Genomic DNA, 15153 nt, shown 5'->3' with positions numbered 1-15153 from the left:
TTGTGAAAGAAAATGGATTTTGTATGTCTGGTTTTGTTAAGGCTATTAACAGTGGTCATCAGGAATGGAAGTGTATGACAGTTTATGTTTCTCTTTCACTTTTTTTAGGTTTTTAGAGCTTTATTAATTAGTTTTATTAAAATTTTCTGGTAGCAGCTTGTTAGACTCTTGGTGTCAATGCTTTTGTAAAATTTGAAACTATATGTTTGTGTTTAAGGTTGCTGATTATATGGACAGAGTTCAATAATACAATAAAAAAAATTAAGTTTCATAATATAATAATATTGTGTGGACGCTTATTCAGGAGTTTTTTTTGTACAAGTGTTTTCACATACATACCTGGATGTACATGCATAACTATAGGAATGTACACACCAATGCACACACTCCTTCACACACAGGTGCGGTGTTATCAGAGGTTTTGCAGGCTTCCCCGGGCATTGTGACTTTGCGCTTAGTGGGATGGTGTCGAGTTTTGTTGTGCGTTTTGTGTGCATGTGTGTAATTGGTTGGCTGGGGGTGTAAAATCAGGGTTTAACATCCAGACTAGAGGATAAAAGACTTGGTCCATCTGTACATGGTATAAATCCCTGTCTCTCATGTCCATATGTGTTGTCTCTGTGTAATTACGTACTAGGAAAGAAGTGGGGTCCCCTTTACTTCCATAAAACAGATCTGCATGCCGGCCACAACAATGGGAAGTTCAGTGCTAAGAAAAGAGTGCACAACTTAGACTCAGCTTTGAATAGATTAGCTTGTATCCTCTGTTCTGCCTTCCACGTTGTGACCAGATTACTGCCAGTTGCAGGCCCAAAAGGAGGGTTTTCTCCAGAGGTGGCAGCCCACCGCCGTTCACCCCTGCATTGCATTATCATTACATTCCAGGAGCGATTTTTTCTCTCTCTAAAGAGAAAATCAGGGCCCATACTGATTGTCTTCAGACTGATTGACTGACTGACGGCAGGAGATAGGAAGAGCCTCTGGGAATTACACTGTGTGTGAGTGTGTGTCCTCGCAGGGCGCAGGGTTAGGGCTTTGGTCTGAGCCTTTGTGAACTGGCAGACACAAAGGGGGCAGAAATCACATCTGGTTATTTGGAAGATCCTGCTCCTCCTCCTCTTCTTCTGCAGCCTTTCCAACTGCAATCATATACACCTTCACCTAAAACACTTTCCTTTTCATTCCTGTTATGAATTTCTGAGCAGTTTATATCCCCTAAGAAAAGGAGGATTAATGGGTGGATCTGTGGTCTGTTTATTGCATTCTGTCTGAGAACATGTTCACCATATAGTCATTTCATCTAATACACAACACTCTAATTAATCCTCCCAGTTAGCCTAATATGTACATACTGACATGTTGCACACACACACACACACACACACACACACACACACACACACACACACACACACACACACACACACACACCGCAAAGGTCTGTTTGTTTTGGTATGAGCCCAGTAGTCTTGTGTTGTGTTGCGAGGCTGTTGTCTATGATAAAGCATGCAGAGTTGGTCCCCTGTGGGTCCGGTAACATATGCAAACCTCTCCCCATTGCTGCAATAACATATGCAAAACAGTGCTGCTGGCCATGGCCCCCATGCTCCCACCACCCGTTACTGTTCAGATCCCACCCCCTCTTCTCTTACACACACACAAGCCTGTTTGCTTCTCGGATTTTGTTTGATAACTGTGTGTGTGTGTGTGTGCGTGTGTGTGTTCCTTCAGATTGTAGTCTGTAACAGTCTGAGCTTTGTGTTGGCCGAAGGATTATCACAGCTTTGCCACCAGCAGCTAAGGCAAGGAGCAGAGGAGAGCGGGGCTTAGAGAGACACGGTGTATGTGTTTGGACAACTGTGGGAAAACACATTTGTGTGTGCGACAGAGAGTGAGAGAGAGAGAAAGAGAGAGAGCGGTTCATGGGTCTGTGTATGCATGCATGAGAGGCCACGGATGGCTGGTTGTCTGTGTCCACACAGTGAAGCCCTTAGGACCTTCTCAAACATCCTACTACACACACACACAAACACACTTAACCAAATCTCAGTCCTATGGTTTCTTAGTAGAACCTTACCCACAGCATTAGATAGCTTTTGCTAGCTTTCCTTCTTCCTGTTGTGCATCCTGCTGCTGTATTATCCTTTCAGTATCTGTTTTGACACTTACAGGCAATTTATATCATTTCAGACAGAGGTCAGCAGGATGCTTAAAGTCCCTTAAAACCACATACACAGTAATTTGTGTTCTGACACCTTTCTATACAAATTAGGTTTTTAGCAAGGATAGCTCTCCTATAGGGTTTGACTACATGGGGTAATCTCTGCTGTTAATGTTCATAACCTATGACCCATAACCATTTATTGGCCATCCTTTTTTGGGCCACCTTTGGTTACTGCTAACATCTGCATATAAGGAACACCTTACAAGGCATGCTGTTCTACCGAGGCTGCAGCACACAAACTTGATAAAACCGACTGTTAAATTAATGTTGTCGCTGGCATAACAGTGAAATCTTGGTACCAGTTTATTTCAGCAGTCTCCAGGTGTGATTTTCATTGGATGACCAAAATTTGCCTAAAGAGATTTATCTAGCTATGTTAATGTTGAAGGAACACACTTCGTGGCTTAGAAAAAACATGTCTCATGTGGCTAGTGATAATGTGGAAATTGAAATGACAGAAGACACTGTATTTTCTTTACAATATATCTGTAACCTCCTCTTCGAGGGAACTTATAAGTTTGGTAAACAGCTTCAGAAATCCCATAAGGTTTATAATAAATTAGTCCCAACATAGTGTAGAGTTGAAACATCTTGATGTTATTCTATTTTTGGATGGAGCCAATCCATAGTCACAGATGCTTGGCCTGCATAGTCCAAGTTCAGAAAGGTGTGTATTTTACTCAGAAACCACTGTCTGAACATGCGTCTGTCATGTTCACTTTTCACTTCCCAGTCTGACTCGTCTGGACTCGTCTCCAAAACACAGTGAAAAAATGAGGAAAGACTGTGACCTGAAATGATCCCTCAGGGCTTCCCCCTATTTAGATGCCTGTGATGGGCATAGGTGAGAACTAAAAGAGATGATGCGAATAAGAGAGGGATGAAGGTTCATCAAATTAATTAATATTGTATGAGGCAGACAATTCCTTACATGTACACACCCCCATGTAGGAGCACATTCACACCATTACAGGTTGATGGGAGAACAGGAGGGGATATCATTTCTTCGTTTTACCCGTCTCTCGTGCTTTCATTCATCCTGTCTGTGTGCTGGATCAGAGTATGTGGAGATAACACAAGCCCAAGGTCAGGGAGGAAGAGACAGAGGGAGACCTACAGCCAATTTACATGAGACATGAATGGGAAGAGGGGCAGGAACGGTGGAGGTCGGGGGGTTTGAAACGGGGACTGTGATCTCCTTAGGGTGTGTGTGTGTGTGTGTGTGTTTGCAAGAGGTCTGTGATCTCCTGGCCTTTGTGATGGAGATGGGCCCGGCAGGCCTGACCCGATAATGACGCGACGCTCTAATAGCATTCATCCTTTCTGCTGCAAAACTACTCAAGCGGAAAAGAGAGAGAGAAAGAGAGAGAGAGCGAGAGAGAAAGAGAGAGGGAAAAACAAGTGTGAAGGGTAGTTGTAGTTGTGCATGGGTGTGTACGGGAAAGACGGGGGAGCAGGAGGGTGGGGAGGTTAGCTAAGCTATGTTTAAGAAATGACGTGGGGCACAAATCATTTGTAATCTCAGAATCAGGGTTGAGAGAGGGAGGAGGGGGCACCACAGATGAGTGTGAAGGTGTGTGCAGCTTTGTGTGTGTGTGTGCAACATTAGCAGTAAATGCACTTTGCCTGTGTCTCTCTCTCTTTATCAGTGTATATTTGCTGTGGGCACTGGAGCATGGAAGGCTTTCAGAACCTGGCCCATAGGGAACAGGACCTTGTGTCCAACACACACATGTGGGCACACACACACACACACGATTACTTATCATACAGGGTCATTACAGGCCTCTAACTATACCTCAGTAATCACTGGTTTATATCGGTACCCATATTCACCATACAATACACAGCAGTCAATGGAGAGCATGGGAATGATGGCAGAGGAGAGGGAGAATGGAAGGTTAAGTCACTGTTTTATTGTGTCCATTTAGTTTGTGCAAAAAAAAGTGTATTTATATTAAACATACTGGGTTTATAGTAACAAGCTTTCAATTTTCTGTCTGTACATAGACAAAGATGGGCCCCCCTGTAAAGCCGCAGGAAACAGACCATGGTCGATCCCCTGCCTACTGCCACAACTGCTCCAGGAGAGGACACTTTGGCCATGTGAGTATCTCACTGAGTATTTTTCCAAGTTTGTGTTGAACTGCATGTAGTATTAGCTGTGAAGGTATGTGCCAATTCACATGCTTTCTTCCTGGCCTATAGTGTGAATAAGGGCAGCAACAGGAAATGGGAGCAGAAACTGTTGAACTTTCTAGAAATGTGTTTTATGTTTTACAGTCATAAACTTTGCCCTGTTTTAATGTCGCAGATTTTTCTGTCATGTGATTTCTCCTCAGGCTTGTAATCGGCAGAGGATGTTCAAAGGCGTGTATCCCAGCACACCGTTCATTAACCACTATGACACCGTAAAGGATATTAAGAGTAGACATCACAGGATCAAGTTGAAGGTTAAAGGTAAGTCACACTCATCTGTTCTTTTTAATTGCTGCGCACAGTAACGTAACTTTAAGTTCAATTCTTTCTGCCTCCCTCACAGAACTGGAGAGAAATGGCTTCCTCCCCACTTCTCCTCAGACCTCACTCACACCAGGACCACCGAAGAAGAAACAGAAAATCAACCATCACAAAAACAACCACAACTCTAACCTCACACCTCACCATACACCTAACAACCACAAACCCACCCACATCCGTTTTAATGTCGACGGCTATAGTGATGCAGCACCCAAGACTAAGTACAGTAAGTGCCAACCGCGGGAAAGTAGAAGCAATGTTAAACCATGGAAGCCAAAGAGACCTGTGCCCACTTCACGAGAACCCCTCCCACCACGTAAAAGGATTTTGGATGAAGCTGATGACTTCCCCAGAGGGGGAGGGACAAGTGAGAATATGAGGGAGAAGAAGAAGAAGAGGAGGATGAGTAAGATGAAGCAAGCTTTTTTATCAGCGTCAGAGAGACCGACACCAAACCATCAGTTGTGGAAGAGGCAGGGTGCAGAGTCGAAGCGTGAGAAAGGAGAGAAGAAGAAAAAGAAGAAGAGAAGTAACACACACAGGATTGCTGACAAAAAACATGGTGCAGAGATGTACCCGACAGATGAGAATCTGTTCATCATAAAACAAAGGAAACGCAGCAGATAGCATCTGTTCGTCACAGGAGTGTTGAAGACATCATTGTGGCTTTAGGGACCTTTATGGGTGATTTTCATAGAAAATAATATGTGACCTGTCAATGAGGAAAAGCACAGGTTGACATTTCAATTTATTTCAGTGTGAAATGGACAAAGTAGTATAACAGTTCATACTGCACATTCAGTAATAAACTGTAAGTCACTTTCACAGCTCTGTGCATTCTACATTACACGGTGAATGCAAGGTACTAATTGCCATTAAAGGAAATCCAAGTAATGTACCTTCAATAACAGTGTACAGAAGATTATTTCACGTTTAATGTCAAATCTTTTGTGTTTTTATTTCTACACTGTGCAAAAATTATAATTTAAAAACAGACCCTGCTATGTTAATCATCCCTTAGCTACAAACGCATTGAAGTTGCTTCTGGTTCTAACAAAGTAATGTGTTTTAATTTTCTTTCTGTAGATCATTATTTTGTAATGTATCTGAATGTAAAATGGCATCACATACAATACATGTGTAAATCTGAAACTCTGGTTAACATGCACTCTGGCAGTAAACACAACAACCAAAAGCTATTTAAGTTTAGTTGGACATGGTTTTATGGCTGTAATGATTCTGACAAAATAAAAACCTGATGCACAACATAACAGAAATACTTCCTTAATAATAATAAATAATACTGACCACCAAGTTCTCTTAGAAAATACAATTTAAATCCAATCTGTCGGTTTTATTCTGTAATCGGTATGAGACGTCTATCATTTGTGCACTTTATCTTGTCAATTTACAGTGATTTATTGTTTCATGTTGATAAGTCACACACATTTCTGATTGATTTTAAATACAAGATGCAATAAACTCATGTAGGTGCCATCTCTAAGTCATCCTACCCCTAGAAAGAGTCATCCAAGGCCTCTACGATTGAATGAAACTTCTCAAAACCATTAACTGTTGTCAAGAGAGTAAAAATAGCAGTAGTTTTTTAATTATATTTATAATATTATTTTTTATAATTGAATCACAATGATTCAATCTTTACAAACAGCACTCATACTGTATGTATAAGGCCTCATTAAACTAGAAAAGTTTGATTGCTGCAGCTGAAGCATTGCTTTGAATGCTGATGTGAAGGATTGCTCTAAATTGCTGAATTTAATTTGCTGAAACACGGTTAAGAATTTAAAAAGATGAAGCTCTTATTTTGAAAAGTAGAAAAAAAATTCAGCCTGTCACCATGGTAACAGCAGGGGAGACATTAAAATCTACTCCAAATTTGAGAGCCTGGCGTGCGGAAACAATTCGGAATTAGAAAATTCTGAATACAAGTTTGATAGAGCAGCATCTAATGAGCGTTTCAAGACTAAAACGGAGTCTGTAGCTTGAAATTTGTAGGAGGAGATACATTTGGCCAATGACCCTCGTTGAAGGGCTCTCTCGTAGACTCCAATGTTAAAAATTACACTGAAACATTTTTTTGAAAAAAACTTGAAGTTGACCTGGAATGTCAATGAGATGAACATTTTGATAGTTGAATAGCTGAAATCGGCCAATGTATGCTAAAGATACGCTGCGCCAAAAAACTTACGGAAGAAGAAGAAAGAGGGTAAAGAACAATAGTTTGATTGCCAAATCAAACTAATAAACACAGCGCTTTTTCCACTTATTGAAAGTGTCACGAAGCCCACGCTTGGTAATACCCACATTTGCGGCAGCCCCTGAAAGCAGCACGTTACGCAGTACGTCGCCTCACTCCGCCTAGTTCTGTCAGGTGCTCTCATCCTCCACTCCCGTTTGCTTTCCGGGTTAAAACACGATAGTGTTGCTGCTTCACCTCGTCCGTGCACAGAAAGTGAGCTGAACAGCAGGAAACATGGAGAACGGTTCGTCCCCAACCGGTGATAGCAAGCTGGACCAGGCTGTCAGGCAGTGGCTGCAGTACGACAAGGTAAACAGACAGCTAGCGAGCTAGCTTAACGTGCAGGTTAGCCGAACATAGTAAATGTTACCTCATGTGTTTTAGGTTTTAAGCCAAACTTTCAATGAAAAACAGAAATACACGCCATAGCGTGAAAAGGTTTGTTTTCTCTTATGATATTAGGACTACTAAAAGTAGTGTAACACAACTGTCACGGATGACAATAAATGATTAGCATGGCTAGTCTCTGAAAAATTAAATTTAACATTTCCTGGCAAATATCCATGTAATCTGGTACAACATGAAAGGGAACCAGAAGCATGCTTTAGATGTGATGATGTCAACTGGCTGCTAAAATGCAGGCAATAATAATGTTTCACAGACATATGTGTGTGTGTGTGTATGTATATATATATATACATTTATATATATATATATATATATATATATATATATATATATATATATATATATATATATATATATATATACATATATATATATATATATATATATATATATATATATGTATATATATATATATATATATATATATATATATATATATATATATACATATATATATATATATATATATATATGTATATATATATATGTATATATATATATATATATATATATATATATATATATATATATATATATATTAAATAACTAAAATAACATATATATTAAATAACTTATATACTATATTAAATAACTATATATATATATATATATATATATATATATATTAAATAACTAAAATAACATATATATTAAATAACTTAAAGATCACAAACTAAATCAAGGCAAAACAGACCTGGGTTATGTAGATGCATGGCTTAATGAAAATGCTGACAAGGAAAATGAAAACAACACTTTTTTTCCATTCATAATGGATAATTTTGATTTGACCAAAAGTGAAAGAGACATGATCTTTAACAATTTTTATCAAGTGTTATTACCAAACACCTCTTCAGGCATCCCCTCTTAATTGTCTTGACATCTGTGCACTTTTTACCAGCAGTGCAAATGATATAACATTTCAAAACAGTCCTGTAACTTGTCCTCCCTGATTGATTTGAGAAAGAATTTGAGGCTTTACAGGAGCAACAAAATTTAAAAGTCTTGGAGGATTTTAAAGTTATGGACCAGAGAAACATTTTTTTATGTAAGTATAAGTTTGTTGTTAGCTCCTATTGAAAGTTCTTCTCGCCCATCAGTTGTTACATTAAAAAATTGAAAATTTGAAACCCTCATCATTAATAATAGTGAATAAAGAACAGGGAGTAACCTGGCATAAAGAGTTCACATACAGATGTGTAATCAGACTGTGGATCCAGCCATCTGACCAACACAAACCAAGTCATTCTTGGGCTTAAAGAGAAATGGGATGACACCAATTAGGTCCCCAAATTCATTAGGTAATTGCATTATGACAGTTTGCTGAGGGGCCCACTTTAACAAGGGAGTCTCACACTAAGTGGATCCTCTTAAATGTATAATATTCAGAACTACCATTTGGAAGCAGACTGATTGTTTGACTGGTTTTGTTATGTTTTTCTTTTACTTGTAAGTTATAAACATTACTTAAAACATCCATTTACCAATGCCCACCTGATCTCATGACTAGGACTTGCCCTTCTGTGTAAAATATACGGGCGTACTATTTTTATTCCCCAGAATCCCAAGACATTGTCAATGGTGCAGGACCTAGTGAAGGAGGGAGCGGTGGAGGCTCTGAAGAAGTACTTCTCCTCCAGGATGGAGTTTGGTACAGCAGGCCTGAGGGCGGCCATGGGCCCCGGCATATCCTGCATGAATGACCTTACTATCATTCAGACCACGCAGGTTGGTTAATGGATAAACTACTGCTATACACATTAAGTATCCTGTCACACAGACATGCACTGGTTTGATTCATGTTCCAGCTGTTTGGAGCCAAGTTTACATTTGAAACCCTCACAAACCATCATGCACATTGTTTTACTGTTTTTTACTTCTCATGAAGCGCTCCAAAGTGTGTTCAGTTGTGCTCTCAGACAAAAAAAGGGCCCAACCCTTAAAATCTAAAGGTTCAAGCTCAGTGCCATCATACTGCATAGCACCAGTGAAAATTAGTTTCAATATTTTGGTTTTTTAAATCTTATCTATCCATCTTCTAAACCCACTGTATGATCCCCAAGATCTTATTTTAGAAAATTGTTGCCTTCTTATTTTTGTATGGCTTGCCAGTGTTTTATCAAACACACCGCAGGCTTAAAATGTTGTAATCCTACTTAGATGTAACTGTATGATTAATTGTTTGGGATTGTAATGTTCTTCCTCTTATTACCTCCCTGACAGGGCTTCTGTTATTACCTGGAGCAGAGTTTTGAGAACCTTAAAGAACGAGGGGTGGTGATTGGGTATGATGCTCGGGCCCACCCTCCCAGCGGAGGCAGCAGCAAGAGATTCGCCAGCCTGGCTGCAGCTGTGTTCATCAGCCGAGGGGTGCCTGTGCACCTCTTCTCTGACATCACTCCAACACCCTTTGTGGTAATCACTCCAATTTCTGTGATTTCCCCCATTTAGGGTTTTTTGGACATTGCAACACATTGAACGCTGACAAATATACATACAGCACCATCAGCTTGTCTGCTGTCGTGTTTGCTTATGGGACAGAAGCTACAGGGCAAATTCCATTTAAAACATGTTACATAACACTGATACTATGATTCACCAATGTTCAGTTTAGGTTCTGTGAACGGGACAATGTGGATAAGGTTCATTGTAAAGGAGATTACCTTACCAGTGTATGTGTAAGTCTCTTTACTAAGAAGAGGAAACCCATAATTTAGATTTTCATGTGTTTTGCAGTCAGAATCTAAAGTTACTCTATTTACCTGGTAACATCTGAAGGTTTGACTAATACTGAAAATGAACACACCCATCCCATAAGATTCCAATGCATCTGAAATATTCACTCCAGCAAAAAGTGACAGCTTCATCGTTTAGAATGATAATCAGTTTCACTCAAATTACTTGGCACCAGCCACTCAGAACTGAGTCATAACCCAGACCCCACTGACATAGACTCACAACAACCCAGTGCTGCAAACTACTTTAGGCTGCTGAAAATGACTGTTGGCTTCTTTCGTCATTCTCGCGTTTCATTTTGCTTGTGTAATTGTGGAAACAGGGCCCATTTTTGTAAAACTCATTTTTTTAAGAAGTACTGTTTTCCACAGTACTTCTGGATTCTTTTCCTGTCATATATGATATCAAGTATTTTTTTCCTAATTATAAAAATTTCAATGTGAAGTGACAACAATGGAAAAAGCAACATTATTATTAATATTTAATCTGATGTTAAATAGGTACATAGAGATAATCGTGTAGCTCTAGGTATATCATGATTTGTCAACGTAGTCGGCCAAAGCGATGACAAAAATAGTTGCCAACAAATGTAATTATATTGTCTAATATTAGTGGTTATCATGCTTATTTTTCATTCTTTAGAGCCATTGACTACATGTGATGAGCTGAACAAATACCCCTTTTCAGTCACACAGATAGGCAGCAGTGCAGAGATCTTACTGAAAATAAAAGTGGCAATAGGTAGTAAACGTTAATAACAACAAAACATTTCTTTATGGAACATTAAGAGCATTAAAAAGAGCTGGAAGAGAGAACCATCTCACCATCATGGTTCCAATACACAATACAAAACAACAGTAATATTGTGCCAGTTACATTGTGTTTTTTAATATGAGATTATATCATATTTTTTTCTGCCTGCAGCCTTTTACCGTTTCCCACCTTGGCCTGTGTGCTGGTATCATGGTGACTGCCTCGCACAACCCCAAACAGGACAATGGCTACAAGGTAACACCTAATTAGCCTGTTAGATAAGCCGTTTCTACCTCTTCTAATTTTCATTTGATCAGTCGGCTCTTTTATTTTAAATTTTCCCCAACAATGTCTTCATCGATCTTCATCAATTTTCTGTGTTGATCCCAGGTGTACTGGGAGAACGGTGCCCAGATTGTGTCTCCTCATGACAGTGGTATCTCTAAAGCCATTGAGGATAACCTCGAACCATGGCCAGATTCCTGGAACATAGAGGAGGCCCTTAAGAGCCCTTTGCTCAAAGACCCCTACCAGGATATCCACACACAATACTTCAAAGCCATTCAGAAACACTGTCATCACAGGTAGTGACCTGCTAAACATGCAAATACCATTCACAACACTTGTGAAAGGCATGCTGGAACTGTCTTGCCCTGAATATCTTCCATAATGTGGAACTTTTTTTGACCATAATTTTTCTTTACAGGGAGATAAACAAGAGTTCAGAGGTAAAGATTGTGCACACATCTGTGCACGGCGTTGGTCACACATTTGTCCAGTCAGCATTCAAGGCATTTGATCTTCACCCTCCTTACGCTGTAGAGGAGCAGAAAGATCCAGACCCTGAATTCCCTACTGTCAAGTATCCCAATCCTGAGGAGGGAGAGGGAGTCCTGGTGTGTATCGGACATTCACCTAACACTGCTGACATACTGTACGTCTTATAAAGTTGTGTATAAATGTTTGTTTTGCAGACATTGTCATTTGCACTGGCAGAGAAAGAGGGGGCTTCTGTGGTGCTAGCAAATGACCCTGATGCCGATCGACTGGCCATTGCTGAGAGGCAAAATGGGTGTGTGTGTTTTAATATTACACTAAACAGCAAAAATACAAGAAATTTACACTCCTTTGTAAGCTTTTTAAAAGGACTTGAGTGAATCACTGCTTGTCCACTGTTCGCTCTCCAGTTGTCCCCAATTCGAACATAGCAAAGAGACCACCTTGACAAAAAAGTAACAGTAACCTAGTCAACTGGGTTTTTGCCGTTACTGGCTATCCTGAGCTACAGGCAATGATCAGATAGAAACTACAGTAATAAAACCCATTTGTGGAAACAGATCAGCTGGATATGAATATTGCTGAAGGAATGGTGTGTTGTCAAAAGGTTGTTACAGCAAAACTACATGCAAAGCGACAGCCCTTTGTGGACACACCGACTTTGTTCAGACTGCAGGCTGTGCTGGTAGATGCGGAATAGAAATAAAGGTTCAGCTTTGCCTGCACAAAAGTGCAGAATAGCAGCAGGCAGTGCATTTTTATGTTTGTACATAGGCACGTTCTGATGTTGTCTTGCTCTCCTATAGATAGTCTGTCTGTCTGGATTTCATGTCATTGCTGTATCTTGTGAGAACTCTGCAAAAAGGCATTTTAAAAGGTTTGAGAGGCCCAAGCCCCTGGATAGAGACTCCACGGTAGAAATCCTGCTGCCAGACCACCTCCAAATGTATTATAGATCCAATTTGCAAAATTTGCTTTTTTTGTGCCCAGTTATTTTCTGTAGTAACCGAGAAAGACCAGAAAATTAATAATGTGGACATGGAGTTCATTCAAATTTAAAGTAAAATCACTTCATGAAACGTGGCACACTGAGGTCACAAATCTTCCCACAGTGTTTATCTTGGCAAAAAAAAAAGTTGCAAAATATTCTGAACTATGTTGAAGTTGTATTAATGCAGTTTATAATTTAGCCTCTCTCTGTGTGTGTTTCAGTGGAAAGTGGCGAGTGTTCAGTGGTAATGAGCTCGGAGCGTTGCTGGGCTGGTGGGTATTCCGCTGCTGGAGGCAACAGAACTCTGATGCTGCTGTGAAAAGCGTCTACATGTTGTCAAGCACCGTTTCCTCTAAAATATTGCGCGCCATCGCTCTGAAGGAGGGCTTCCACTTTGAGGTAGCATAATTTAGTTTGACGCTGTAATTTCATGTCATAACTCTGTTGTTGGCAGACTTTACCACTGCAGATGTTGCTGTTCTAAACATGTCAAACCACATTTCATGGTTACTGATGCCACTGTTTAGCAAAATCTCACACATGATTATTTTGGCAGGAAACGCTAACAGGGTTCAAGTGGATGGGGAACAGAGCCAGAGACCTGTTGGACCAGGGCAAGACTGTTCTGTTTGCCTTTGAGGAGGCCATAGGTATGAACACAAGTCCTGATTGATTCTTTATGGCATCACATTATAATAGTTAATGATATCCACAATGTCCGAAGTGGAGGTAATTTGAGCTGGCCAAAAACGTCTGTTTAACAGCTCACGAGATCCTCCTTCCACAGACTAATGCATGTAGCAGCCAGTATCTACCACAGTGCTATACAGTGGTGTTGTAAGCATGTGCTGCAGTCTTGGTTATTACCAGAAAACCTGCATTTATAGAAATGGAAAACACTGCATGTCAAAGTGAGGACTATTGTAGCTATTTAAAGTTTTGAACCAAGTCATACACATACATCACATAGTTTAGAGCGTTCCCATGTAACAAGATTATGATGCTAAATTGGAATCACATGCCTCTGCAAATGCTGTTAGTAAAGGAAGTGACAGAAACGGCATGTGTGGGTCATTTGACTACAGCAAATGAAGGACTGCACATCAGGGAGTAAACTGAACGTGTGTGTGTGTGTGTGTGTGTGTGTGCGCGCACTCATGCAGGGTATATGTGTAGCCCATCTGTGCTGGACAAGGATGGAGTGAGTGCGGCAGCCATAGCAGGAGAAATGGTTTCCTATCTGGCCACTAAAAACATTAACCTGTCTCAGCAGCTCACTACCATCTATGAAGAGTGAGATGAACACACACTGTCTATACATTTACTCTGTTTATATGACCAGACACCGTAGGCACTAACTCTGTTTCCCTGTACTTTCCATCGTCAGGTATGGTTACCACATCAGTAAGAACTCCTACTTTATCTGCCATGACCAGAATGTGATCCGCAGTCTGTTTGAGCGCCTGCGCAACCACGGTGGCCAGAAGGACTCTTATCCGACTGAATGTGGTGCGTTCTCCATCTCAGCTGTACGAGACCTGACCACCGGATATGACAGCAATCAACCTGACAACAAGGCTGTAAGGGCACAAACTGACACATGTACTTCATACGCTAGGAGCTTGGGCAGCATGTCCTTTTTTTACAGTAGATCTTAATTCTTCTCTTTCAGGTACTTCCTACCTCAAGCTCCAGTCAGATGATCACCTTTACATTCTCTAATGGGGGTGTGGCCACCATGAGGACCAGTGGCACTGAGCCTAAAATCAAATACTACACTGAGCTCTGTGCTGCTCCTGGTAACAGGTATGTAGCCAGCAACAGAATTGTCTCTCTGACAACAACCTAAGACCAAGTCCACAACCTAAATGTATTGAATGTATATAAACATTTGTTATTTCAGCTCTATATGTCTTTGCTGTATATGTCACATTTTTGGCTTTGTTGTCTCTCTCTCTTGCTCTCTGTCAGTGATGTGACACACCTGAAGAAGGAACTGGATGACCTGGTGGATGCCATCATTGAAAACTTCTTTGAGCCAGCGAAGAATAAGCTGCAGCCCAAACCAGAGTAGCACAGACAGACAGAACAAGTTGAGACTCATATCTGTGACCAGCACACTATGTCTTAATTACTCCACTGGAGATTCTTGGTTTACTACAAGCTTAACTTTGACTTAAAAACCTGTCCATGACCTTATTACATTCTGAGTTTATACTGTAGTGATTTACATTATTTTTGCATTATCACTGTCATAGTCTTTCCTGCTTCCAGACTGTGGTGTTATATACATTGCTGTATTTAACACCATAAATTCCACACTATGCTTCAGCATTCAAGATTCAAAGCGTTTATTGCCATATCCACAGTACAGAAACTGGTTTCCCTGTACAATGAAGTTCTTACTTTGCTGCTCACACTGAAAGAAATAAATAGATAAACAGTATTGCAGAGAGTTTAGAGGAGTCCTGGTGATCTTAGACGCAG

General features: G+C 40.3%; 2 protein-coding genes across 2 annotated transcripts in view; both read left to right on the top strand.

Moving 5' to 3' along the window:
* Positions 1-5714, top strand: part of zcchc7 (zinc finger, CCHC domain containing 7) — a 36559-nt gene extending 30845 nt beyond the window's left edge. Inside the window, exons 8-10 of the mRNA XM_028416699.1 lie at positions 4235-4330; positions 4567-4684; positions 4767-5714. Of these exons, the coding sequence (XP_028272500.1) occupies positions 4235-4330; positions 4567-4684; positions 4767-5371 (819 nt within the window). The 3' untranslated portion in view covers positions 5372-5714. The remainder of the gene's footprint in view (positions 1-4234; positions 4331-4566; positions 4685-4766) is intronic.
* Positions 5715-7173: 1459 nt separating this feature from the next.
* Positions 7174-15112, top strand: pgm2 (phosphoglucomutase 2). The gene is made up of 13 exons (XM_028417166.1): positions 7174-7313; positions 8970-9137; positions 9633-9824; positions 11070-11153; positions 11289-11482; positions 11605-11794; positions 11873-11970; positions 12888-13065; positions 13223-13316; positions 13830-13959; positions 14054-14246; positions 14339-14472; positions 14638-15112. The coding sequence occupies exons 1-13, from the start codon at positions 7239-7241 to the stop codon at positions 14738-14740; spliced, it is 1833 nt and encodes a 610-aa protein (XP_028272967.1). The 5' UTR covers positions 7174-7238; the 3' UTR covers positions 14741-15112.
* Positions 15113-15153: the final 41 nt, after the last annotated feature.

The sequence above is a fragment of the Parambassis ranga genome, chromosome 1 (genome assembly GCF_900634625.1).
Source record: "Parambassis ranga chromosome 1, fParRan2.1, whole genome shotgun sequence".
Classification (NCBI taxonomy): domain Eukaryota; kingdom Metazoa; phylum Chordata; class Actinopteri; family Ambassidae; genus Parambassis; species Parambassis ranga.
The sequence above is the reverse complement of the archived record's forward strand: the minus strand, read 5'-3'. Positions and strand labels throughout refer to the sequence as shown.